At 37.3% G+C, this 26,073-nt stretch overlaps 1 protein-coding gene across 2 annotated transcripts in view; it reads right to left on the bottom strand.

Moving 5' to 3' along the window:
- Positions 1 to 26,073, bottom strand: part of RAD18 (RAD18 E3 ubiquitin protein ligase) — an 81,523-nt gene that overhangs the window by 42,396 nt on the left and 13,054 nt on the right. For both annotated transcript variants that reach the window (XM_079795551.1, XM_079795552.1), the window contains 5 exons: positions 22,347 to 22,672; positions 20,762 to 20,861; positions 16,035 to 16,219; positions 7,883 to 7,959; positions 6,571 to 6,631 (listed from right to left, as the gene is read on the bottom strand). In XM_079795551.1, coding sequence (XP_079651677.1) covers positions 6,571 to 6,631; positions 7,883 to 7,959; positions 16,035 to 16,219; positions 20,762 to 20,861; positions 22,347 to 22,672 — 749 coding nt within the window. The remainder of the gene's footprint in view (positions 1 to 6,570; positions 6,632 to 7,882; positions 7,960 to 16,034; positions 16,220 to 20,761; positions 20,862 to 22,346; positions 22,673 to 26,073) is intronic.

Here is a 26,073-nt window from a genome sequence, read left to right as displayed (position 1 = left end):
TCTTTTCTATGTACTGGTAGATTTCATTTACTAAAATTTTGTAAAGGATTTTTGCATCTATGTTCATGAGGAATATTGGCCAGAACTTTTATCATACTGTCTTCGTCTGGTTTTGTTTCATGGAAACTGGGCCTACTAAAATGAAGTAAAAAGTATTTCTTCCGTTTCAATTTTCTAGAAGAATTTGTGTAGAGTTGGTATTATTTCTTTCCTTATGTGTTTCATAGAATTCACCAGTGAAGCCATTTGGACCTGGAGTTTTCATTGGGAATGCAAATTCAATTTATTTAATAGATACAGGATATTGAACTAGTTAGCTTAACTATTTCTTCTTAAGTAAGATTTAGTAATTTGTGTCTTTCAAGGAATTCATCCATTTCTTGTGTTCTCATATTTAATGGTAAAAGTTATTAATAATATTCCCTTTATTATTCCTTTAATATCAGTAGGATACTTAGTAATCTCCCCTCTCTTATTCCAGATACTAGAGGCCCAGTGTATGAAATTTGTGCACTGGAAGGGGGGGGTCCCCTCAGCCCGGCCTGTGCCTTCTCACAGCCCGGGACCTCTTGGGGGATGCCCACCTGCCGGCTTAGGCCCGCTCTCCATGGGGAGCAGCAGACATCCCTCTTGTAGTCCGGGACCCCTCGCTCCTTACCACCCGCCTGCTCACTGCTCCTTACTTCTCAGCTCACTGCTCCTTAGGGCTGCTGTGGTCCCGTCACCACGCTGCGCTTGCCAGCCATAAGCCCACCTTCTGGCTGAGCGGCGTACCCCCTGTGGGAGCACACTGACCACGAGCGGGCAGCTCCTGTGTTGAGCGTCTGCCCCCTGGTGGTCAGTGCGCATCATAGTGACCAGTTGTTCTGGTCATTCCACCGTAATGGTCGCTTAGGCTTTTATTATATACACTAGAGGCCCGGTGCATGAAAATCCACGCACTGGAGCGGGGGGGGGGGGGGGAGTTCGCTCACCCCAGCTTGCCCCCTCTCACAGTCAGGGAACCCTCAGGGGTAGGAGGAGATCAGGGGGAGGCAACGCCCCCATCACACCTCTGCTGCCGCCACTGCTGGCAGCGCAAGCCTCGGCCAACCCTGGTTACCTGAGTCTCGGGCAGCTCTGGGCGGCTGGGCAGCCGCCATCCGAGGCTTGCCTGCACCTCGGGCGTCAGCTGGGCAGCCGCTATCTGAGACTTGCCTGTGCCTAGGGCCGGCCCTGGGCAGCTGGGAGGCTGAGGGGACTGGGGGACTTTGGAGGCAGGTGCGCAGAGTGGCCAGGCCAGCCTGGGGTCAGGCCCAGCCTTGCTGTGCGCCTGCTGCCCCAGCGGGGCTGAGGGGACTGGGTGCCGCCATCTTTGAGAGTGTGGCATTCAATTAGCATATTCCCTCCTTATTGGCTATGGGCACCGCCATCTTTGAGGGTGGGAAATTAGCATATTCCCTCCTTATTGGCTGTGGGTGCTGCCATCTTTGTGACAGCGTGAGGGTCAATTAGCATATTCCCTCTTTATTAGATAGGATTGGTAATTTCTATTTTCTGTTTTTGTCCTGAACAGGCTTGCTAGAAGTTTTTAATTTTATTAAGCTTTACAAAGAACCAGTTTTTGGTTTCACAGACTTTCTCAATCATTTTTCTATCTTCACTTTCATTGGTTTCTGTTCTTTCCTTTAATATTACCAGCGTTCTGTTTACTTTGGGTGGAATCTGCTCTTCTTTTCCTAGTTTCTTAAGGAGAAAGCATAGATATCTAATTTAAAATCTCTTCTCTTTCCTAATACAAGTATTTAATGTTATACATTTCCCTCTAAGCACTGCTTTAGCTGCATTCCACATTGATATGAAGTATTTTCATTCAGTTTTATACATATCTTAATCTGTTTTTACTTCATGTAGTGTATATTTTAATTCAGGGATATTTATCATAAAATGAATTCCATTTGAGTTTTTTTATATCATCCATTTCTCACCTCAGCAGGACCCCACTTAATTCTTCCTTCTTGACATATGGAACATATTTATACATGCTGTTTTAACATTTCTGTCAACTAGTCTCATCATCTGTCATTCCTGGATTTGGTTCTATTAATTAAAATTTCTCCTTTCCATGAATCTTATTTTTCTGCTTCTTTGAATTCCTGGTAATTTCAATAGGATACTAAATACTATTAATTTTATTCTCTTGGTTGCTAGATTTTGTTCTATCCTTAAATTGTATTATATTTTGTTCTGAAGAATATCAAGCTACTTGGAATCAACTGAGTCATTCCAAGGCTTGCTTTCAATATTTAATAGGGCAGATTATGAAGATAATAAGAAGAAAAGCCACAGACCAGGAAAAAAAATTTTGCAAAAGACATATCTGATAAAGGACTGTTATCCAAAACATACAAAGAACTTCCAAAAGTCAAGAAGAAAACGAATGGCCCAATTAAAAAAATAGGCCAAAGATCTGAACAGACACTTCCTGGAAAAAAATATACAGATGGCAAATAACCATATGAAAAAATGCTCAACATCATATATCAGTAGATAATTGTATTAGAATGGCAAAAATCCAAATCACTAACAACACATATGCAGGTAAGGATGAGAAGCAACAGTAACTCTTATTCTTTGCTAGTGGGAATGCAAAATGGTACAGAGATTTAAAACACAAGTTCTTACAAAACTAAAGATACCTTAGGATCTAGCACTCACATGCCTTAGTATTTATCCAAATATATTGAAACTTATGTTCACACAAAAACCTGCACAAGAACATAAGGAACTTTTTAAATAACTGCCAAAAGAAGCAGTAGGTAAGTTGATTATTAGGTATTAGGTAAATTGATAAACTATAGTACATCCAGAAAATGAAATATTGTTCAAGGCTAAAAAGAAATGAGCTATCAAGTCAGGAAAAGACAGAGGAACCTGAAATGCATATTACTGAGAAAGAAGACAATCTGAAAAGGCTATATACTGTATAGTTCCAATTACATGACATTCTGGAAAAGAAAAAACTATAAAGACAGTGAAAAGATAAGTGGTTGTCAGGGGCTAGGAAGAAAGGAGGGATCAATAAATAAAGCACAGTGAGTATACTGTTTGATAAGATAATGATAGATACATGTCATTATATATTTGTTAAAACCCATAGAATATATACCACCAAGAGTGAACCCTACCGTAAACTATGCACTTTGTGATAATGACGTGTCAGTATACCACTCTGGTGAGAGATGTTGATGGCAGGAGAGGTGTTGCATCTGTGCACCAGGGGAGATAGAGGAACTCGCTGCATTTCCCCCTCAATATTACGTTTTACTCTAAAACGTAAAGTCTATTTTTAAAATTTTTTTACAACCATTAGTGTAAAGAGGACAACAAATAACTGCCCAAAGGCCAAATCCAATCTATGGCATATTTTTGTATAGCTCTCTAGCTAAGAATGCTTTTTATCATTTTATAAAGATGTGTTAACAAATAGAACATTTGACAAAGGCCATATATAGCCTGCAAAGCCTAAAATATTTATTATCTGGCCCTAAGGTAGATTAGATTAGCCCAGCTGCTAAAGGAATAATACCTTTCTGAGGATTCTGTCTGATGTCCCCAAATATTGAGGTGTGTGCGTTGTAGTTTTTTTTTGTGCTGGGCTTGTGATGGATTCAAATTGTTCCAGACCGTAAGTAAGCTCCAGAAACTGTTCTGGAGCTAATCCTTTCAATTAGCCCTTCCGTAGCCTCAAGCCCTTTCCCCTCCTTCACGTGCAAATTGCTAGGCAGCCAAAAACCTAACAGGATCTTCTATGCATCATATAGAGCTCTCATCTCTCTGAGGTTCTCTCCTCTCTGGTAAGCTGTCCCACAAATTCTAGCCACCTTGGCCTCCCACAACTTTCATTTCTGGTTTACCTACTCAGTGATCCACCAGATTATTTTGGGGTTCTCCTTACCCAATGCCTAAAAACTGCTGCTAGGCAGTAAGCTCTGGAACTGGAGAGCTCTCTGATTTTTCCTTCCTTCAGGAATCACAATCCTGTGATACTTTTCCCCAGGATCTAAAAAACCACTGTTTCATACATTTAATCTGGTTTTCTAGTTTATTAATGAAGGCAAGTAAATATAGTCTCTGTTATGCTATCTGGGCTAGTAGAAAATTCCATTTATTTTGATTTTTTTGTTTTTGTTTTGGGAACATTATTTTCTATCAGGTTATGTTAATATGTAATGGATTTGTTATTTTTAAACGAGTTAATAAATAATTTTGAAATTTCTTGGTTTTAATTTTCCTTTGATCCATGAGTTATTTGGAAGTGTGTTGCTTAGTTTCCAAATATTTGGCAGATTTCCAGGAGGCTTTGTTACTGATTTCCAATTTAATTCTATTGTGGTCAGGTTACAGTAGTCAGTTTGTTAGACATTAACAAAAAGGAAGGGAGCGAACGGAACCAGACACCTGATTAAGCCAGATTAACTAGAAAAGGCAGTTTCACTCACTCCAGGCAGAAACTTTTCAGTCACCCCAGGAGCAACCTGCACCATTACAACTGATTGAGCAGGGAGGGAGAAAGAAGGGGGTGGGGGAGTCCTTTCACTGAGTGCATGAGCATTAGAAGCCAAAATGGCAACCATAAAGGGGGAGGGGACTAGCCTGGGGAAAGATCTAATAGGGGAAGGCCACAAAACCCCAGAAGATCCAGGAAAGAGATCGGATGGGGGAGGGCATGGCACTGCCTGGGAAAAAGTCAGGAAAGGGATTGAAGACTGAATAGTTAAAAAGAAAGACTGCTCTTTTCTGAACTCAAGGCAATACATAGAAGCTAGACAAAAAACCCAGCGCGCGCCCTCCTTGGAGCATGCTCATGCCCTTCTTTCGGGCACATACTTTTTGCCTTCTTTTCTCCTAAACTCTAAGGATCCCCACCAGACTTGCCACCAGGGGAGCAGCAAGCAGTGGCAGAGGACTCTCCTTTTGCCTCTGTCCACGAGGCCGCTACTATACCCAACCGGCTCTAGGCCTCTCCAAGGGTGTACGACCTCGCTCACTCTAATAAATCTTGCCGCTTAAATTCCTCCTATGTGCCAGTCTTAAATTCTTTTCCTGAAACACCTCAGAAGAATCCTATTTCCAGACCATGCCAGGGCAGACCCACTGGGTCCTGGTCCTTCTTCAGTAACAGTCAGAAAAATATACTTTGTATGCTGAATGAATACACAAGGTGAACCTTCTGCAGATTCCTAGGGTGCTCCCCCCCTGCCCCCGCAGCTCCTCTCTCCTTCTTCTTCTCTCTCTCCCTTCCTCCCTCTTTAAAATCAAAATTTTAAAAAAAACCTAATGCATGTAAAACATTAAAATGTTTAAAAGAAATCAATAGTATATTTAGAGCCCAACACTAAATCAAAATGTATGACTATATAATAAGAACTTAAGCTTTAGAAGAGCCTGAAAGTTGTGTGGTTTTGGGTTTTTTTAAGTATATACTGAGGTGTTTTAGGGCTAAACCAATTAGTTTAACATGACCTATTTAGTAAAGCTTTTTTTAGATATTTAATAGTGGGCAATAGATATTTGTATATTGTCTTGCCTGCATCTAATCCACTTCTTTCTTAGTGAGGCATATTTGTTAGATACCACTCTTTTAGTGATTTAAATTACTTTTTCTTCATGCAAATTTTGTTTTCCTTATTGTTACAGGCCTTAATTTTGCCAAGTCAGTGATCATTTGGTTATTTCTACCTCCTGTCTCAAGAAAAATCACTTTGGCTTCCCAAAAGTTGATTAAAAAAAAAAAATCACACCATACTTATCTTTCTAGCAACAGAGAAATGACTTGTTGTTCAGCACAGGCCATCACACCTACATCTAGTGCCTATGTACTACTGCATCCTCCCTCCCCAAATAGACCTCTGCTGAATCTGTCCCTTCAAAACTTAAGAACTGAAAAAAGAAGACAACATTCTCTTAGCACAACCAAAACATTGTATGTGTGGTACACTAATTCAACAAATATTTATTAACTATCTACTGCTTGCCAAGCACTTAAATTTAAGCTAAAAACAAACCAATCAAACAAAGGATAACAGCTTCCTAACAGATAAAACAGTAATGTGTTAGCCCTAGGAAAGATATATACAAAGGCCATTTAAGAAAAAGGAAGTGATAAAGTTAGGAAGTTGTTAATACCTAATAAAATGAAAACTCTTTTTGGCACAAATTTGCAAGCTATTAGTGCTGAAATTCTTTACAGTATTGTCATTGAGTGGCTTGAGGACAGAAAAGTCAGAAATGTTTCCATTTTAATCCTATTTTCTTCTCACAAGATGCTTTGAGAGCAACTAATTAATATGTGCAAAGTGCTTAGTGATAAGCTCAAAGTAGAATGCTAGTCACAAATGAAAAAGCAGGCACAATGACTTATAAAAAAAGTCCCTGTCTGAGTAAGCACAACTAAAATTCAGTCTCTTAAGTAATATTAACAAGATAAGTGTGTTCCAAACATTAATATAAAAAATTTATTTTAAAACTTTAAGATAAAAAACTGCAACCCAAATTCTTTGCAAATAAGGAAAACCTCCTACAACTTACGGTATTTACTGTGGATTTCGTCTATTTCCTTTTCTGTTTGGTCCTTCGTAAAAACCATTACCTAAAATAATATAAAAATTCCTCATTAAAAATTCATTAAATGACAAAAATAGAAATCAGTACTATAAACTTTAAAATCTCAAATGTGGATGTTTAAATAGAATAAAATAATTACTCATTTCTGTTTCACATAGACCTAGGAAAAGTAACTCCTGAGTATTTCCTTTGAATGTAATTAATTTATATTTTACTCATTACTTATTTCTCATTCATGTAGAAAATGCAACATGAATTCCATTAGAATACATAAAGTATTAATACAACAATTAACTTTCCTATTTTCAATAGTTAATTTTTTCACATTCATTAATACAACAAACTACAAAACACTTGAAACTACAAGACTGGAGACATTTAGCAGATCATTAATAAGGCAGATTTTCTTGTCTGCCTTCTATCTTTTCCAGCCTAACTTCCCCAAATCTATAAGAAATGTAATATATAGGAAAAATACAAAAAATGTTACATTTATAGTTCCACTTTTTCATATCTGAGACTTAAAAAAATCAAAAGTGTACTTACATGACTCACCACCGTCTCCATCTTACAGTTAGCACTCAGGTAGTAATAAAGTTAATGCAAATATCATTTTTTCCTACTACTGATTATAAGCTCACTCCCCGCTACAAACACATTATGGATGGTCTAGGGAAAAAAGTCTACTTGGGAGAGCCCAAAACACTGCCTACAGTGTCACAGGACACATGACTATTTTCTTCCTTGACATCCTTTCCTCAAGTTTTGGGCCATCATGCTAGAGGAAAGCAATAGTGAAACATTTTACGTTTCTGATTTCCTCAATAAGCTCAACAGATATTCTATAAACTCCTACAATTACTTAATTTCTCAATCAGGACAATCATGGAATTGTAGAATGCCAGAGCTAAAAGGGGATCTTAGAGATCATAGAGTTCAATCCTGAAATTTTACAGATACAGATGGTAAGGGCAGCAGAGGTTAAATAGTTTACCAAATACAACAAGCAGAGAAAGGGCCAATATAAAGGCTACCTGATATGTAGGCATATGCTTTTTCTAAGGACTATAACCCATTAATAAACTCTAGATTGCATTCTGTGCTAGAAGACTGATAAATATGATAGAATTTTGTGCTAAAAATGAGCTGCAGGTAAATCATAATACATTAAGTGGAAATGTGTTCTACTACATTCTGGCTTGCTTTAATTTTAGGAGAGTATTCAACTTTCCTTTCCTTTATTTCTACCCAGATACTGAAATAGACCATAACATACTCTTTCATTGAGTTTACTAGCTTCAAGACGCATCCTAGTCTTCTCCATATTTTCAAGTTCTTGAACTATTTCAGCAGCTGTTAAAATAAACACATATAGCCAATGTTAATTATGTCTCTGGCTCCCTCCCTCATTTTCATTCTCTCTAAATATCAATGAAAAAAAAAATACCCTCAAGTGAGCATTAACAACAACAAAATAATAACAATACACCAATAGTAAAAATAAGATGTAATAAAAATACTCAATCCAAAAGACAGCAAAAAAGGGTGAAACAAAAAGAATATAAAACAAACAAAACAATTGGCAATATGTTAAGGTTAAAACCGACTGTATATAATTACATTAAATGTAAATGTTCAAAAGCACCAATAAGAGACAGAGAATGAAGATCAGATAAAAAGAGAAAGGCCACACTATATGCTTTCAACAGAGAACCCATCCTACATAATAAAAGCCTAATATGCAAATCGACCGAACAGCGGAATGACCAGTCAGCGGGGGAGCAGGGCCAGTGAGTGGGAGGCACCAAGCCAGCCAAGGCAGGTGCCCGCGGGGGGGGGGGGGGGGGGGGGATGGCAATGGGGGGGCAGCGGTGGCCAGGGGTGGCAGAGGGGCGATCAGGGGATAGGGCCAGCCACTCGCCAGCCAGCCACACTGTTCCCTGATTGGCCCGCCAGTCACCTCCCGTAGAGGGAGGCCCATGGGGAGCGGGTCTAAGCTGTCAGCTGGACATCCCCCGAGGGCTCCCGGACTGTGAGGGGGTACAGGCCAGGCTGAGGGACACCCCCAAGTGCACAAATTTTCGTGCATCGGGCTTCTAGTTTTAAAAAAAAGGCATAGATAGGTCAAAATAAGGTATGGAAAGTGATGTATCATATAAATACAAATTTTAAAAAACTTGAAATAGCTAGATTAACATGAGGCACAAGAGACTTTAAAACAATGAATGTTAACAGGAATAAAGAGGGAAATTATATGAAGGGGTCAATTCACCATACATAATCTCCAATGTGTTTGCACCTGAAACAGAAATTTAATATATAAACAAGAACTTCTAGATTTAAACAAGATGGACTAGACTCACTCACTGCCTTCTCAGTTCTCATATTCTCCCCCATTATGCATAACCAAACATCCTAAATATAACACAGTAATAAGAAAACTCTGAAAAGTGGAAGGAGGAAAATGAACTAAGGATCTAATAATTTGAGGAACAACACCACTATAGGGTCTCCGATTTTTCTTTTATCTTCTATATATCTGAGACTATTCTTTGGTGAAGCATGCAACCCAAAACCACCAACAGGCACAAGGGTGGAAAAGCCCCAAGAAAACCTGGAGAAAAACATTCTTTAAACCTGCACAGGAAGTCCTGGACACACCCCTAACTAAAAGTCTAGAATATGGCAAAAGGTTTGAGAACTGAACCACAGTATGGAATTCCAGGTTTCAGAGTGGCCTCCAGGTAGCAATGACAGGATATTAACCAAAATAACACTACATGAGCTCTTGAAAACGAAATTGTCATTAGAATCACAGCCCACAAAAGTAGGCCAGGATCTGCATGCTAACCAAAAAAAGGGTGACTGCCTGCTAAAACAGAATATTTAAATAGGTTCTAGAATCTCATAACATTATACTCAAAATGTCCAGGATACAACATACTAAGAAGCAGGAAAATCACAACTTAAATGAGAAAAGACAATCAACAGATGACAACACTAAAGATGACTCAGAAGTTGAAATTATCTGACAAGAATTTTAAAGCTGTATCATAAAAATGCTTCAACAAGCAACTAGGAACACTCTTGAAACAAAAGCTGAAAAAACTATTATTGTATGTAATACTTTTATGACAGCCATAGGTATAGTATAAAAATACATCTTTTAAAAGTTACAGTTAAGTTATTAATTTCTTGTACTGAAAGGCAGGGAGGAGGGAAGAGGGAAGGCTGGATAGAGAGGAGTAAAAAAAAAATTATTAAAAAAAAAAATCTGGAATTCTTTCATATAGGTAAGTATGTTTTGCAGTTATGTAGTAGTACAGATGGAACAATTGTGAAAGTATTTTAGATGTATTATAGACTTGAATAATTAGTAAATGTCTTGATGCTCCTGGGAAGGAAGATTCTCCCTGTGGAAAAAGAGAAATATAAATATGGAAGAGAGAAAGTTAATGACGAATCCTGTGAGGTTGGATTCAAAGTAGAGGTATTAGTATGTCCTCTTGATTTCAAGTGGACTTAAATGTGTACATACACATGTATGCATATGTTTATGTATGAATATATTTCTGAGTTCCATATGTTGAAAGCACCTAGAAGCAAAGGCAACATATCTTGGTTTGCAAAAAAATAAGAAGCAAAGGTCCTCAGGGAAATGGCTGATACCATATATATATGTACACACTAAAGGCCCGATGCACAAATTTCATGCAAGAGTAGGCCTTCCTTTCTTCCTTTCCCCGGCTGGCACCAGCTTCCCTCTGACACCCAGGACCTGGGCTTCCCTCACAGCCCTGGCTTCATCCAGAAGGTCGCCTGGAAGGACGTCCGGTCTAATTATATATACGTATACACATACATACATACATACATACATACATACATATGTATACACACACACATATAAAATACATATATATAAAATAAAGAAGCTCCCACTAGCCAAATCTGGAAAAACATAAAACCAATATAAGGGTGACAGTAAGTTATAAATATGTGAATCTACATTGATTGTAGACAAAGAAAGAAAAACAAGAGGGCTCTTGTTTTCAGAATCATGGCAAGTGGCAACTGGCAAATGTGAAAGGAGAGCTGAAGTTAGAAAATCATCATTTTGCAACTATCATAGAGAAGATAAAATTACTAATGAATGCTAAATACTGTGGTAAAATTTTAATGATATATAGAATATTTATATGGTATTAAAATGTTTTTATACAGACTTATTAGTATCAAGGGGGAGACTATACAATGGAGAAACTGACAATGTGATCAACCTGCAATCACATTGAGGGGCACAAAGATGTTGAAAACCTCTGGCTATGAATGATGTTCTGAAAAGGACAGAACATTACTTATATCGTGTTCATAGAGTATTGAAACCAATCAAATACAGGAAGGAGTAGCCAGCAGTTCATCAACATTCAGGAATGTGCAACCTGAATGTTATTATAAGAAAATATTAGACAAAGTCAAAATGAGAAACATTTTATTTGAGGGAGGAAAAAAACCACACAAAGGCTATATTCTTTTAAAATGCCAATGTCATAAAAAAAGACAAAGAAAGGCTGAGGAATTGTTCCAAAGTGAAAAAGATTGAACAGATATTACAACTGAATGCAGTATGTGATCCAAAACTGGATCATGCACTTGAGGGAAAGAAAATCTACAAAGGCCATTTTTGGGTCCACTGCTGAAACCAGAATAGAAATAATAAAGTACTGTAACAAAGTTTGATTTACTGAGATTGATAACTATATAAGAGAGAATATCCTTTTCTTAGGAAACACACAATAAATATTTAGGGATAAAGAGTCAAGATTAGCCCTGGACGGTGGGTCCCAGTCAGTGGTTAGAGCATCCGCCGGAGCACCAAAGGGTCTCAGGTTCCATTCTCGGTCAAGGGCACGTACCTGGGTTGCAGGTTCAATACCAGCCCTGGTTGGGGCACATGCAGGAGGCAACCAATCAGTCAATGTTTCTCTCTCTCCACTTCTCCTCCCTTCCACTCTCTCTAAAACTCAACGGAAAAAATATTCTCAAGTAAGGATTAACAACAACAACAACAAAAGAGACAAGATTATACAACTTACTCTCAGACTACAACAAAAATATGTGTCCCAGCTGGTGTGCTCAGTGGTTGAGCGTCAACCTATGGAACCAGAAGGTCACAGTTCAATTCAATGAAATACGAAACAGACAAAAAATTAGAAAAAAAAAAATGAAATTGATAGTTGGTTCTTTGAAAAGATCAATGAAATTGCTAACCTATAAGTAATCCAATCAAGAAGAAGAAGAAAAAAAAAAACAAAAGAAACATTTCTAATATCAAAAATGAAAGACAGGACATTACCACAGATCCCACAGACATTATAAGGCTAATGAAGGAATATTTTTTTCTTAAAGTTGGTAAATTATAAGTTTATCAACTTAGATAAAATGGATAAATTACTTGCTAAAGATAAATGGTGTGCTTAATATTCAAAAATCAATGTAATGCAAATCAAAACCATAATTATATACCACTTCACACCCACTAGGATAGCTGTAATAGAAAAGACAGAATAACAAGTGGTAGCAACTATGTAAAGAAACTGGGACCCTTACCCACCACTAGTGGGATGTAAAATGTTGTAGCCACACTGGAAAACAGTCTGGCAATTCCTCAAAATGTTCAGAGAGTTACCAGCTGACACAGCAATTCCACTCCTAGGTACATATCCAAGAGAAATAAAAACATATGTCCACATAAAAGCATGTACAAGAATGTTCACAGCAGGATTAGTCATAACAGCCAAAATGTGGAAAAATCCCAGATGTCAATCAATTGATGAATGGGCAAAAAATGTGGCATATCCATACAATGAAATATTATTCAGCAATAAAAACAAATGAGGTACTGACCATGGATAAACCTTGAAAATATGTTAAGTGAAAGAAGTCAGTCACAGAAAGCCACCTATTTATGATTTCATTTAAATGAAATGAACTTCCAGTTTCCAGCTCTGCTTGTAAAAAGCCTGGAAGTTGCCACTCGGTCCTAAAAACAAGTTAAAGGCTGAAAAGAGCTAATGGACCTCTCACAGGAGACAAAATGATGTAGCCATTAAAAAACAGGCTGGCAAGTTCTTATATTTTTAAGTATACATAGCCCACGTGACGCAGCAATTCTACTCCTGGATATTTATCCCAGAGAAATGCAAAAATCTGTAAGCCCATGTTCATGACAGCTTTACCCATAACAGCCAAAAATTGGAGACAGTCTAGGCATCTATTAATACGCAATGCAGCCATACAATAAATGCAACAACAGGGACAAACCTCAAAAGCACTGTGCTGAGAGAAAGAAGCCAGATACAAAAAAACGATATGCTGTGCCATTTGTATTAATGCCATTTATCTGGCGTTTTAGAAAAGGCAAAACTTCAGGGACATAAAAGATTCAGTATTACCCTAATGGGTTTGGCTCAGTGGATAGAGTGTCGGCCTGCGACTCAAGGGTCCCAGATTTGATTCCAGTCAAGGGCATGTAGTTTGGTTGCAGGCACATACCCAGTAGGAGGTGTACAGGAGGCAGCTGATAGATGTTTCTCTCTCATCGATGTTTCTAACTCTCTATCCCTCTCCCTTACTCTATGTAAAAAATAAAAAATAAATAAAAAATTACTAGGGTAAGGGAGAGGAAATTTACTGCAAAGAGGCAGAAGAACTTTTGGGGGTGCATAATTTTAACTGAAGTGATGGCTAAATGACTATATGTACATTTGTCAAAATTTATTAACTATACACTTTAAAATGATTAATTACATCATAAGTAAATTATACCTCAATTTTTAAAATACACACATGAAGTCCTGGCCAGGTGGCTCAGTTGGTTGGAGATAAACTAAATTTGTGAATTGGAAGATACTGTATAGCTATCAACTTTACCCAAATTGATCTATAGACTCAATGTATTCCCAATCCAAGCAGGTTTTTTCTTGATGGAAATTTGCAAGCTTATTCTAAAATTTATATGGAAATGCAAAGGGCCAAGAAAAACTGAGGCAATCTCAATAAACAGCAAAGCTGGAGGAAGTACATTACCAGACAGCAAGATCTATTATAAATTAAAATTAAGACAGTACACTGCTGATAAATAAATGACTGAATAAACAATGTCCAGAGACACATATAGTTAGCTGATTGTCAACGAAGACATAATGACAATTCACTGGGGAAAGAATGGTTTTTCAATAAATGATGCTGTGTCAAATGGCTATCTATATGGAAAAAACACACACAAAAGAATCTTGCTCCATAATTCACAACATATGCTAAAATCAATTCAGATAAACTGTAGGTCAAAATGAAAAAGCAGTAACAATAAAACTTTTAGAAGAAAACAAGAGAAGATCCCCATGATCTTGTGGTAGGCAAGGATATAAAAAGCATACAGCAAAAAGAAAAATGCAACCAATTGGATTATATTGAAATTAAGAACTTCTCAACTAAAACCAATAACAGTGAAAAGGTGAAATGGAAGAAGGTATTTAATATATATATACATCCAGCAGGATTTGTATCCAGAAAATTTCATGTACTCCCACAAATAAATAAGAAAAAAATAGATCCACAGCATAGAAAAATTGGGCATAAGACCTAAATGGATATTTTACCAAAGAGGATATCCAGATGGCCAATGACCATATAAAAATGTGCTGAACATTATAAATCATTAGGGAAATGTGAATTAAAGCCATAATGAAAGATTCAAATGGATCCATTAGAAGAGCCAAAATGGAAAATTGACTATACTAATGTTATTAAGAATGTGGAAAAACTGGGACTCTCACATCCTCCTGATGAGAATGTACATTGGTACTGAGTTCTTGACTGTATCCACAAAAGCTGAACATCTGCAAAAACATACTATTCCATTCCTAGGTATATATATTCAAAAAATTTGTGTGCCTGAATATACAGAGATACACAGAGATTATTCATAGCAGCATAATTTTGATGAGCCAAAGAATGGAAAAATCCAAATGTCCATCAACCATTGAATGGATAGTGAGATACATTAGAATACTCGACAGCAACAACAAAATCACAAATATACACAAAAACATGGATGAAACTTATAAACATAATGTTGCACAAATATAGATTCAAATAATTTATATAAGCTATCTATTATTCCATTTATAAGGATAAATTATAGGCTAAAATAGGCAAAATGTATAGTGTTAGAGGTCAAGATAGTGGTCATCCGTGAGAACGAAGCTGACAGTTATTGGGAGGGGAGGATAGGGGCTTCTGGGATGCTGATGGTAATCTGAGTAGTGGTTACAAAGACATTTGCCCTTTGTGAAACTTATTTCATAATAATTCACCAAACAACACACTTATAATTTGTGTATTTTTCTGTTCGCATAGTATACTTTAATTTTTTTAAATTGACAATTCTATATATGCTCATAATTGAAGGAACTCTGAAATATGTGTGTGGTTAAGTGGAAGGAACAAATGATTAAATAGTGTGTACAGTCATGCACTGCTTAACAGGGATACACGGTGAGAAATGTGCCATTAGGCGATTTTGTTGTGCAAATATCACAGAGTGCACTTACACAAACCTAGATGGTAAAGCCTGCTGCACACCTAGGCTAAAGGGTACAGCCTATTGCTCCTAGGCTACAAGCCTGTACATGTTACTAGGCAACTGTAACATAATGGTAAGTATTTGTATAATGCATTACATTATTAGGATATGACGTTTCAACAACTACATCACTAGGCCATAGGAATTTTTCACCTCCATTACAATCTTAAGAAACCACTGTCCTATCTGCGACCCATCGTTAACCAAAATGTAATGTGGCGTTTTGACTATAAAATACTAACAATTTTATACAACAATAATGATCAAGAACATATGTTTACCTACAATTATCATAATGGTAACATTTACTGAACACTAAATACTTGCTAAGGCACTATGCTAGGCATTTTATATACATTTTTTTCATTAATTCCTCTCAAAAACACTATGAAGTAGGTAGTGTCATAACCCTTATTTTATGGATGGGAAAAGTGAGATAAGGAACTTAAGGCACTTGCCCAAAGTCACAGAGTCTTTGAGCTGCAAAGATGGGACTATAACCCAGGTTCTCTAGATCAACTCTATCCCACACTATCTCTGGAAAGACACATAAGACACTGGCAGCAGTAACTGCTTCTGAGAAGGAAATGGGGACTGAGACTGGCTGAGAGAAAGGCTGGCTATCACAGTATATCTAGTACCTTCTGAAGGAATACATTTGCATATCTTACCTATTTTCAAAAATGTATCTATTAAAAAGTTTTTTCTATGGTTTATAATCCCTGAGCTACACAAACGGCTTTATCCAGGACACGCATAACTCATTGTTTTATTGCTTTACCTGATTTAGGATGCAAAGCATCACACTGGGCATTATACATGTGAACAAATTCTTGGTGCCTTTTAATGAGCTGTTGTTTATTTCCTTGAATAGATAATCCATGCTGTTTTAGCTTTTTCTTTAAATCACGATCTGATAGCAAACTATATACAGTTTTGGGCAGCGGCTTCCTTTTGTGAACAGAACTAAAAAGGGGGAAAAAGAGATCACTAAAGGTTATTGTGAATCATCAAATGCTTTGCATGTAAAATAGTAATTTACCTTTTGACTCAATACCAGTTGACTTAGAGAACACAATCATTAAGATAAAAATGGGAAAAAGAAGGATGAAATTTACAAATAAAGTTAAAAGTGTTCAACATGACCGATCTGAGGTGCCAGTGGGACATTTAGATTGAGGGGTCTAGGTGACAGCAAACTTAGAGAAACTAGGTGTCAGAAAGAGGTCAGTCCTAAAGATGCAGACCTGGGCCTCACATAGAAGGCTTGTGAACTAAATGCTATGAGAACTTCACTGAGAACCACACTTACACAGACTTATCCAATTCTCTATCCCTTTATAGCATGCTTTTCCTAAAATGTGCCTATGGTTTCCACGCAAAATCTCTATAAAAGCCAGTTATATGAGATTATTAGGGTACAAATGCTATTGAGTATTAAGCTATGGATTTAACACTATTATCATGTACTAGAGGCCTGATGCACAAAATTCGTGCAAGCGGCTTGACCCCCACCACCGCAGCGGCTGCCTCTGCCTTGGCCTCCGCCCGCTGCAGCTTCCTCAGGAAGGACGTCTGGTCTAATTAGCATATAATGCTTTTATTATTATAGATAGCTTCTTTAGAAGAAGTTTTGATCCACAGGCAAAAGTGCCCCTCAAACTCAAGGCAATCATATTGCAAAAGCAGTAGATGAAATAAAAGAACACCTGTTGGGACGATTAGCTTTGCCCAAATCATTACCACCAATGAAAAGAGAATTCAGAAAATTGACAGGTAGATGATATTCTTGTGGTATCATCTTCAAAGAACACAACTGAAAATAACAGCAAAAAACACAACAGGGGTTTGTTCTCTTCAACTTAAATTAATTATACTAAACAAATACTGTATATAAGGTATTACAAGAAGTATATTAGCAAAATCACCACTTGGCTCTTCATTCTATTTTCATAATTAATATACTCATCAGCACTAAGATACAATTTTAAATATAACAAACCCTATTAAATGACTTTCTTTTACTCCCTCCAAAATACGTTAATAAACATTATTTGTTAAAATGGAACAGAATTCGCACCAAGTGTTTCCCCAGCTGGTCTGAAAGGTCCAGAAAAATAAATAAATAAATAAATAAATAAATAAATAAATAAATAAAATGGAACAGAATTCAAGCTACCTATGGATATCAATAACTGAGGCAATTTTATAAACACGAACAAGTTAATGAGTTTTAATCTGATTGTAATCTGTTTCTCCCAGTGCATCACCTGACTCAACACTATGGCATTTAGGTGCTTCATAAATATGTATTCAAGGCAGTCGGTACAAATCATTTTTAAACAAGACTATCAAAGGTTCAGGAAAAAATTAATAGGAAGTTGAAAGCAATAGGTTTATTTAAAAAAAAAAAAACCTACAAGATTATTCAAAGGACTTCCATATACCTATTAACAAAAGGTCATGCTACCCAAATTCGAGTGGATCTCACAGCGCCCCCGCCCCCCAAAGAGCTTATTTAGAATGCAGATTCTCAGTCACTTCTCCACATCACCCCAACTCACTTGGTCCTGAAGTGGAGCCGTAAATCTATATTAATAAGGTTTCACAGGGTAAAGCTGATCCAAATAGTAAAGAACATAGAGAGATATGGTACAGTGATATACAGACTGAAAATAGACATTTCTCTACTAAATTATTCCCTGGATAAATTATTTCTTTTATGTTCTAATAAAGTCTAAATGCCAGAGATAACTATTTAACTGCAGAAAGACCTGTAAAACCTCAACAGATTACATTTTTTTTCTGAGAATTGCACTTCTTATAATTGACAGCCTATTGAACTCAATGAGACTGATACAATTATGGCTAAATAAAATCTCAGTAGGTAGTCAGAGCTGAAACATTCTGTATGAGTTTATAAAGCACATTGTGAGGAACAATTCACTAAGTTTGTATATCTAAAAGATTTATTTTATCAAGGATAGATGATTAACTTATGACTATGAAATCTAATGAAAAACTGTACTGTTCGCTAGCATTTACAATGAAAAGCACCAGCAGAAATCAACAATTTCTACCAAGAATGTTAAATCTGAAGCCTGATAAATGTTTCCCAAAACATGAAAATGACACTGATCTTTCTTCCATGATTTAGTGAAACGGAATAATGCATTAAGAATCCTGAGAATCTGAAGACATCAAAAGAAAGAGCATTCTTTGAATCAACTCTGATACGAATCTACACAGAATGGGTAAGAGTGGTCATCCACACCGAGGAATGGCCTGTCAGGGTGTTGTGGAGAAAAATGTTTACATGTCAGAGACTCTTTCATGTGAACAGACCCCAGGGCCAAGATGTAACTTCTTTAGAAATGTGGCTCAATATTTCCCTAAGTGCATCTTCACAAGATATGAGTTATGAGGACAAATAGGTTTGGGAATGAAATAGATTTAGAAGTTACTGGATTAAAGAAAAATCCAACAATGACCTTTAATGTAGAACTTCTCAGAGCCTTCAATCACTAACTTGTATGGTCTTCCTGAGGGAGAGATTCGGTTTGCGGTGCTTCTCAGCTGCACAACAGAGCAACTGGCAGGACTATAGCATCCCATGGAGCAGGGTTGGAACAACTAGTGGAACTTGAACTTAATTATACATGGATGAGTATGTCTTTGGATTAATTGAGTTAAATGTGTTAGAAGAAATATGATGGATGCATCTAGTAAAACAGCAGTCTAAGCAAGGTATCAGTGTTGATTCCTAACTTTTCAAGGAGAAAATGCTCAGCCTCTATATTCCCAACTCTTTCTTTAGGAAGAAACATTTCTAAAGAGAAATGCAGATCATCAGATTCTCATGGCTTATGGGAAATAATCCTTGGGATGACACACCTTCATTTATTCCAAACCTCAACTAAGCAACCTGGAAAAAAAAACTAAATTTTATTCTCGTCAACAAATTTACCCACTAGGAGGGAGTACTGTGCACACAAGACTACGTAGGAATTTGTGGAGGCACCTGGGAGCCTAGAAGCCACCATGGATAAGAGGCAGGGACAACGGGGGAGGTCAGGTGAAGCAGTACAACCCAAGGCCCTCCATCTCTACTTTAATGCAGCACAGCCAGTTTTATCTATTTCATATGTTTTAGTTCACTGCAAGATTTCACTTGAAAAAAGTGCTATTAACTCTCAAACTAAAAACACTACAATAAGAACTATCAGTTAATGCCCCCACTGTAAATTAATAAAGCATTATCATGCTGCATATGCTACCTTTTGTAAGTTATAACAGCATGAGTTTGTCCCCTGGAACCTGAATTCACTCCATATTTATTCATAAAAATTGTGACACCATTTTATCTTTAATCACAAAAAATAGTAAACGGTCCTGCCTTATTAACATGGTTTTTGGAAAATACTCTTCCAAGTCCTTCAAAACAGACCAAACAGTAAGAGCCAATCATTCTCTTCACCCCACTCCAAGATACCATCAATTTCTTCAGTTCCCTCCTCTCCTTTTCCAAATCTCTCTGAATTATCACCTACTACCCCACCCCCACTTCAGAAGAAGGGTTCTTTCTATACATCAAGGACAACTTCATGACTGGACTCTTCATCTCTTATGCTCCCAACCTTGTTTCATCTATCATCTGTTCTCTCCCTGGAGACAGTGGAAAAAGAGATTGAAAGCTTAACCAATTTCTATTTTAAAAAATAAAATCTTCCTTGATCTTGATGTTTACTTCTTTCTCAGACTATCATCTCATCTCTCTTCTTTGCTTCATCGCCAGACTCCTCAAATTTGCAGCTTCTGCTTATTATCTTCATTAACCTCTGATTCCCTAACACCTTGCAATATATCTTTGACTAAAATTTCATTCCCAAACAATTTGTATGTATAATACATCAATAAATTACTGTGACTTTGATATTTAAAGGAGGCAAAACAGAAGTTTGGGTGCAAACAGTGAGTTGACTACTTACTACCTATGCCCCCTGGTGGTTGGGGGCTGGGGCAGGAGGACATTCCATTTCACACATACCCTTTTGTACCTTTTAATGTTATAGGTAGATAATTGCCTATTTGGAAAAAAACAATTTTTGTTTTTGAAACCCTTTTTTTTTTTAAATTACAAAATTTATGGGCATCCTAAGAACCAAAGAAAGATCTTATATGTTCTATATTCAGAGTCTAAACTTGCTTTCTTTGGCTAAGGGGCTTTATGGTAGTTCTAAGGGAAGAAAACAAGTTAAAATAAAATTTAATCCTAAATCACTAATTTCTTAAGTCAAATTTTATTAGCAGTTAAATTCAATAGTTAATCCTATTTGGCAAAGGGAATGGAAGCGTCAACTGACAGGAGTAAAGGAAAGAGCATGTGGGAGAGGGACTTGGATAACTGGTCACCAGGATACATTGAACATTGTATTTTCTGCCCCAAATTTATAAAGCACATGAAGCACCCAGCTAAAGCGGCTCAATGGTGATGCTTAACTTTCTTACCTTCTGAGGCTCTCCTTCTTCTCTTCACGGGATAAACAGCTGTCCAAGTGCTTATTGATGTGATCTTCTAGAATACTAACCCCGCAAACAGGACATTCCACTGTATTGTTTTTTAAAGAAAGAAAGAAAAACTTTATTGCTTGTAAAATGGGCAAAAATATTATAACATGAATCTTTCAGAGATTAAGATAATAAACAGAATTCCAACATTAACATGACTTAGAAAAACAGAAGAGAAAAAGATGACATCTCCGGCAAATGGGAGTGGGACAGACAGGTTACTGGGTAATGACTGAATTGGGGAAAGTCACATAATTCAAATCCTGGGCCTAGAAGAAGACACTGCAGAAAAGTGTGGAAATGTGTTTGTTAGAAAATGCTTTGGTTAGCCCTAACCGGTTTGGCTCAGTGGATAGAGAGTCGGCCTGCGGACTCAAGGGTCCCAGGTTCGATTCCGGTCAAGGGCATGTACCTTGGTTGCGGGCACATCCCCAGTTAGGGGGTGTGCCGGAGGCAGCTGATGGATGTTTCTCTCTCATCGATGTTTCTAACTCTCTCCCTCTTCCTTCCTCTCTGTAAAAAATCAATAAAATATATTAAAAAAAAAAAAAAAAAAAAGAAAATGCTTTGGTTAAATCTTTTCTACCAAGATGTGACCAAACTATAAAACTAAACTTAGGTTTTCCCAACGCTTAGGAGGCATTCCTGCATGTTAGCTCCGAAGCAATCATAATACCTGAGAAAAACACACTTGGCTGGGGGCAGGGTGAAGGGGTGATGGTGCAGCTAGATCAAAGCATTTACTGGTTTAAGCCAATTACTGCTCAATTTATCAATGGTTACAAATTGGTTAATTTAGCTCTCGCTTGTAAGTTAAAATTCGGAAAACGCAATCATTCTCCCACTGTTCCATGGGTTACGGTGATGTGGGCGGAGTCTGGGGCCTAGCCGCCACTCTGGGTAACAGGCAGGGACGAAGGGGAGGAGCAGGTGGAGCAGCACGTCTCTAAGGCAGCGGGGCCTATTGTATCTCTTCTATCTCTTTTTCAAATTATGGCTCCTTGTAAGGTTTCATTTGAAAAAATAATGTTGCTAAAGGAAAAAAAATAACTATCAAGCTATAAACACTACCATAAGAACTGTGAATTGATGGACTGAGCAAATATAAGGTATGCTAGGAAACGCAGGTAAAATTCACATACCCTTATGAACTTTAAATACTTGCATACTACTAAACTAATGCCAATCTAAATTTAATAACAACTAATAGCCTGCACTGTGTGTGCTATGAGTGTACCAAAGATGTCTAAGACCCAGCGTCCTCTAAACTTCACCGGCAAGAACAGACATGAAGCAATAGGTTAAACAAGCTGACCCACTCATCAAAAAGTTAAGCAAATTACACAAATAGTCCAGAAAACATGTGCTGTCACACTTTAGTGATATGAGCTATCAGTATTATCTAACAAAACCAGAGTGGTTAGGCTCTGGATAGAGTCTAAAATGCTGCTTATTTATTCATCTGGAATGTGGGATGAGAGGATTCCCACTGAGTAAGAAAATACACGTGAAAATCATTTCCTACCTTTAGTAACTTGTTTCAAAGTTGATGTAGAGGGTGCCTCAGGAACATTAGCACCCGCGATGCTTGAAGCTGTCCTTTCTAAAGAAGGTGTCTCTTTGGTCTTTGCAGAACTGCTCAAAAGACTGAATTTGTTTTCATTCTCATTTATCAACAACTCTGATGTAGAACCACTAGTTTCTCTGATCAAGAAATTCTCCATTAACCTGCTTCCTTGCTTTACAGACTGTTTGAAGGCTACAGGAGTGTGGGCTTTGGCAGCAAGATTCTTTGAAGAGGAAGCAGGAGAAATGGGTGGTGACTCTAAGGCAAACTGCAACAAATGATTCCTTTAAGCACAAAAAACACAACGGGTAATTAAGATACCAAGTAACGTGTAGTAAGTTAACTAACATAAGCTGTTTTCCCAATTAACACTTATTTCTATGAAAGATAGAACTTACTCCATAATGACAACCAAACCAAATTGTTTCTTCTAGAATAAAATAAATAAAAAATAATATATCTAACTTCAAAAATCAGTTACTCTATTAAAAAATGGAGGGACTTCACATTCTGATGATGGAGAACAGCTAGTCTGAGAATTAATGTCCAATCATAAATAACTTTAAAATCTGGATAAAATATATAAAACAACTGTTTGTAAGCATGGGTTATAATCAACATAAGGCTGGAATCCCTGCGAGAAGAGAAACATGAGGTATTTCCCCCAAGAATGTCCCCTGGAAGTTATGTATTAAACTGAGTCAAACACAGACCAGTGATCTCACTGGGTAGAGGGAACAGAGACCACAGTTCTAGGGAAAGGTGGCTAGGACTGGAGGGACAGGCTGGTAGATAGAGGTTAGCCATGGAAAGGGAACCCCAGAAGTCGGCTTAGAAAATGTTGTCAATTCCTGATCATCTCCAAGATTGCACAAGCATAAGAGGAAACCAGGAGACACTGTAGGAAACAGATGCCAGGAAGCTGAGGTTCCAAAGGTCAGTGGACACAGATGCTGGAAAGCTGAGATTCTAAAGTTCAGTGCTAGAAAATTGTTGGGAGTTGGAGCCCAGCCAAAGCTGAGAGACCTCAGTGTAAGATCTGACATTCAGTTGTAACCCCACGAAGGCCACACGTAGGAAGAAGGATCACATCCTAGAACTATAAGTAAAACTAAAATAGACCAAACCTAACAAAATACTAAACCAGGCCTAGACAGGATAAAAGTGAAGAGCTGGTAATTTAACTGCCTATCAGAACAAAAAATTTAACATCTTTCTAAGAAAAATAATTTATAGCCCCTATTATATTTTCACCCACAATGTTCAACATACAATTAAAAATTACTAGACATGCAAAGAAGCAAGAAAAGTAACTAATAATCAAGGGAAGCAGATCCAGAAGTCATTAAAAAAGTAACTATGTCATCAAAGTAACCATGATGAATATGTTCAAGAAAAAAGATGAGAACATAAGCAAATGGATAAAAAGATAGTGTCTTGTAAGAGAGAATTAAAATCCATCCCAGGAAGGAAAAAGGCATATCATAATCAAACCACTAGAAAATAAAAAGTAATGAGGAAATTTTGTAAGTAACCAGAAAAAAATAAGACACAGCTTCTCAATCTTGGCACTATTGACAATTTGAGTCAGACAATTTTTTGTTGTAAGGAACTGTTCTGTGCATTGTAGGAAGATTAGAAGCAACTACAGCACCCACCAAATGTCAGTAGCATATCTTCCTCCCAACCAGATTGAGACAACCAAAATGCAGGGTGTCCCCCAAAAAGGTACACAAACAATGTCTATAGATTCTATTACATTTTGAAAATGAAATGTATTTTAATAAATACTGCCTTTATAATTATTCAAATTGTGTATACATTTTTTGGGGACACCGTGAATATGCTTACATTACCAAATGTCCCCTGGGGAGGGGCTAAAAGGAAGGCAAAATCACTCTCAGTAAGAGCCATTCATCTAAATTGATATTTACATTACGATTCATAACAGTAGCAAAATTACAGTTATGAAGTAGCAACGAAAATAATTTTATGGTTGGGGGTCACCACAACATGAGGAACTGTATTAAAGGGTCACGGCATTAGAAAGGTTGAGAACCACTGATCTAAGGGAACAACAGGAAGAAATATCATTTACTTCTCAGTATAGAGTTACCTCAAAAAAATTAAAAATGGAACTGCCTTATCCACTGATTCTACTTCTGAGAATATATCCTAAGAAACCAAAAAGATGGAAAAAGATGTTCCATGCAAACACTAACCAAAAGAAAGCTGATGTGGCAGCATTAATAGCAGACAAAATAGACTTTAAGGCAAAAAGTATTATGAGAGAAATGCAAATTAAATGACAATGAGATATCTATAATCTCATAATACTTTTTGCATTAAAGTTTGTCTGCTATTAAAACCACAATGCTACCATTTCACACAACAGAATATTTACAACTAAAAGGACTAACAGTACAAAATACTAAACAGGATTTGGAGCAACTGAAACTCCATACACTATTGGTGGGTGTAGTCCAACCCAATTGGAGCACTGTTTGACAATTTCTTATAAAGTTCAATATCCATCTACCCTGTAAGCCAGCAATTTCATTCCTAGATATATAGCTAAAAGAAATGAAAAAAAAGATGCCTATACAAAGACTGCTCACAAATGTTCCTGACTACTTTTATCATACTAGCTATATAAACTGGTAACAATCCAAATTCATCAATAGATAATGAAACTGTGTATATTCACAATGAATATTATTCAGCAATAAAAAATAATGAATACTGATACAAGCAATTGAGATGAATTTTACTTTATGAATCTGCTAATTTCAATACTGCAATGATAAAATTATGGCCCATGCTAAAATTAAAATTCATTCATTTCTTTATGTGCCCGTCTCTAGACAGTGGAAATATAATTGATACCAAAGTAGTCTCTGACTTCATGAAGCTTACACTACAGTAAAGGGAGGGAGAATAGACACACCAAACATACGTGAAAAGTACTATGGGAAGAAAGTCTGATGAGCTTCAGACTCCAGGGATGGTCACAGAAGACCTCACCGAGAAGATGACCCGTGAAAAATAGAGTCCAAAGCAAGTGGAGGACTAAACCACATGGATATCTGGGAAAACTTTCACTTAGAAATACTTGTAAGTCAAAGTCTCTAGGGTCAGAGTATGAATAACATGTTTGAAAAACAGCAAGAAAACCAGTGTGACTGGAGCTGGAAAAAAGGGGGGGAGAGAAGTCAGAGATGAAGTCAGAGAGGGATCCTATTATGTAGGAAGCAGAAGACTACCATTGAGGACTCAGGCTTTCGCTTCCGATGAGATGGGAAGCCATCTCTGGATGGTACTGAGTGTGACCTGACTTTTTATTGAAAAGGGTCACCATGGTGCTGTCCTCAGAAGAATTGTAAAAGGGCAAAGAAGAAATCAGATCACTAGGAAGTGATCACAGTAATCTCAGCTGACACTGGCATGGACAGAATATTGGTAAGGTGATGAACAGCTGTCAGATTCTGCAAGTATTTTAAACATACAGCCAACAGGATTTACTGGTGGAATGACAGATAAATGTGAAAGAGAGAGGTCAAGGATGACTCCAAGGTTTTTGGCCTGGGCAAACGAAAGAATGGAGCTGCCATTTACTGAGATGAGGAAGATTGTGGGAGCAGCAGATGTGGAGTGGGGGTTGGGGAGTGACATAGGGAGTTTGGAG

The sequence above is a fragment of the Cnephaeus nilssonii genome, assembly GCF_951640355.1.
Source record: "Cnephaeus nilssonii genome assembly, chromosome: 17".
Taxonomy (NCBI): domain Eukaryota; kingdom Metazoa; phylum Chordata; class Mammalia; order Chiroptera; family Vespertilionidae; genus Cnephaeus; species Cnephaeus nilssonii.
Note: the sequence above shows the minus strand (reverse complement) of the source record. Positions and strands in the feature narration are given on the sequence as shown.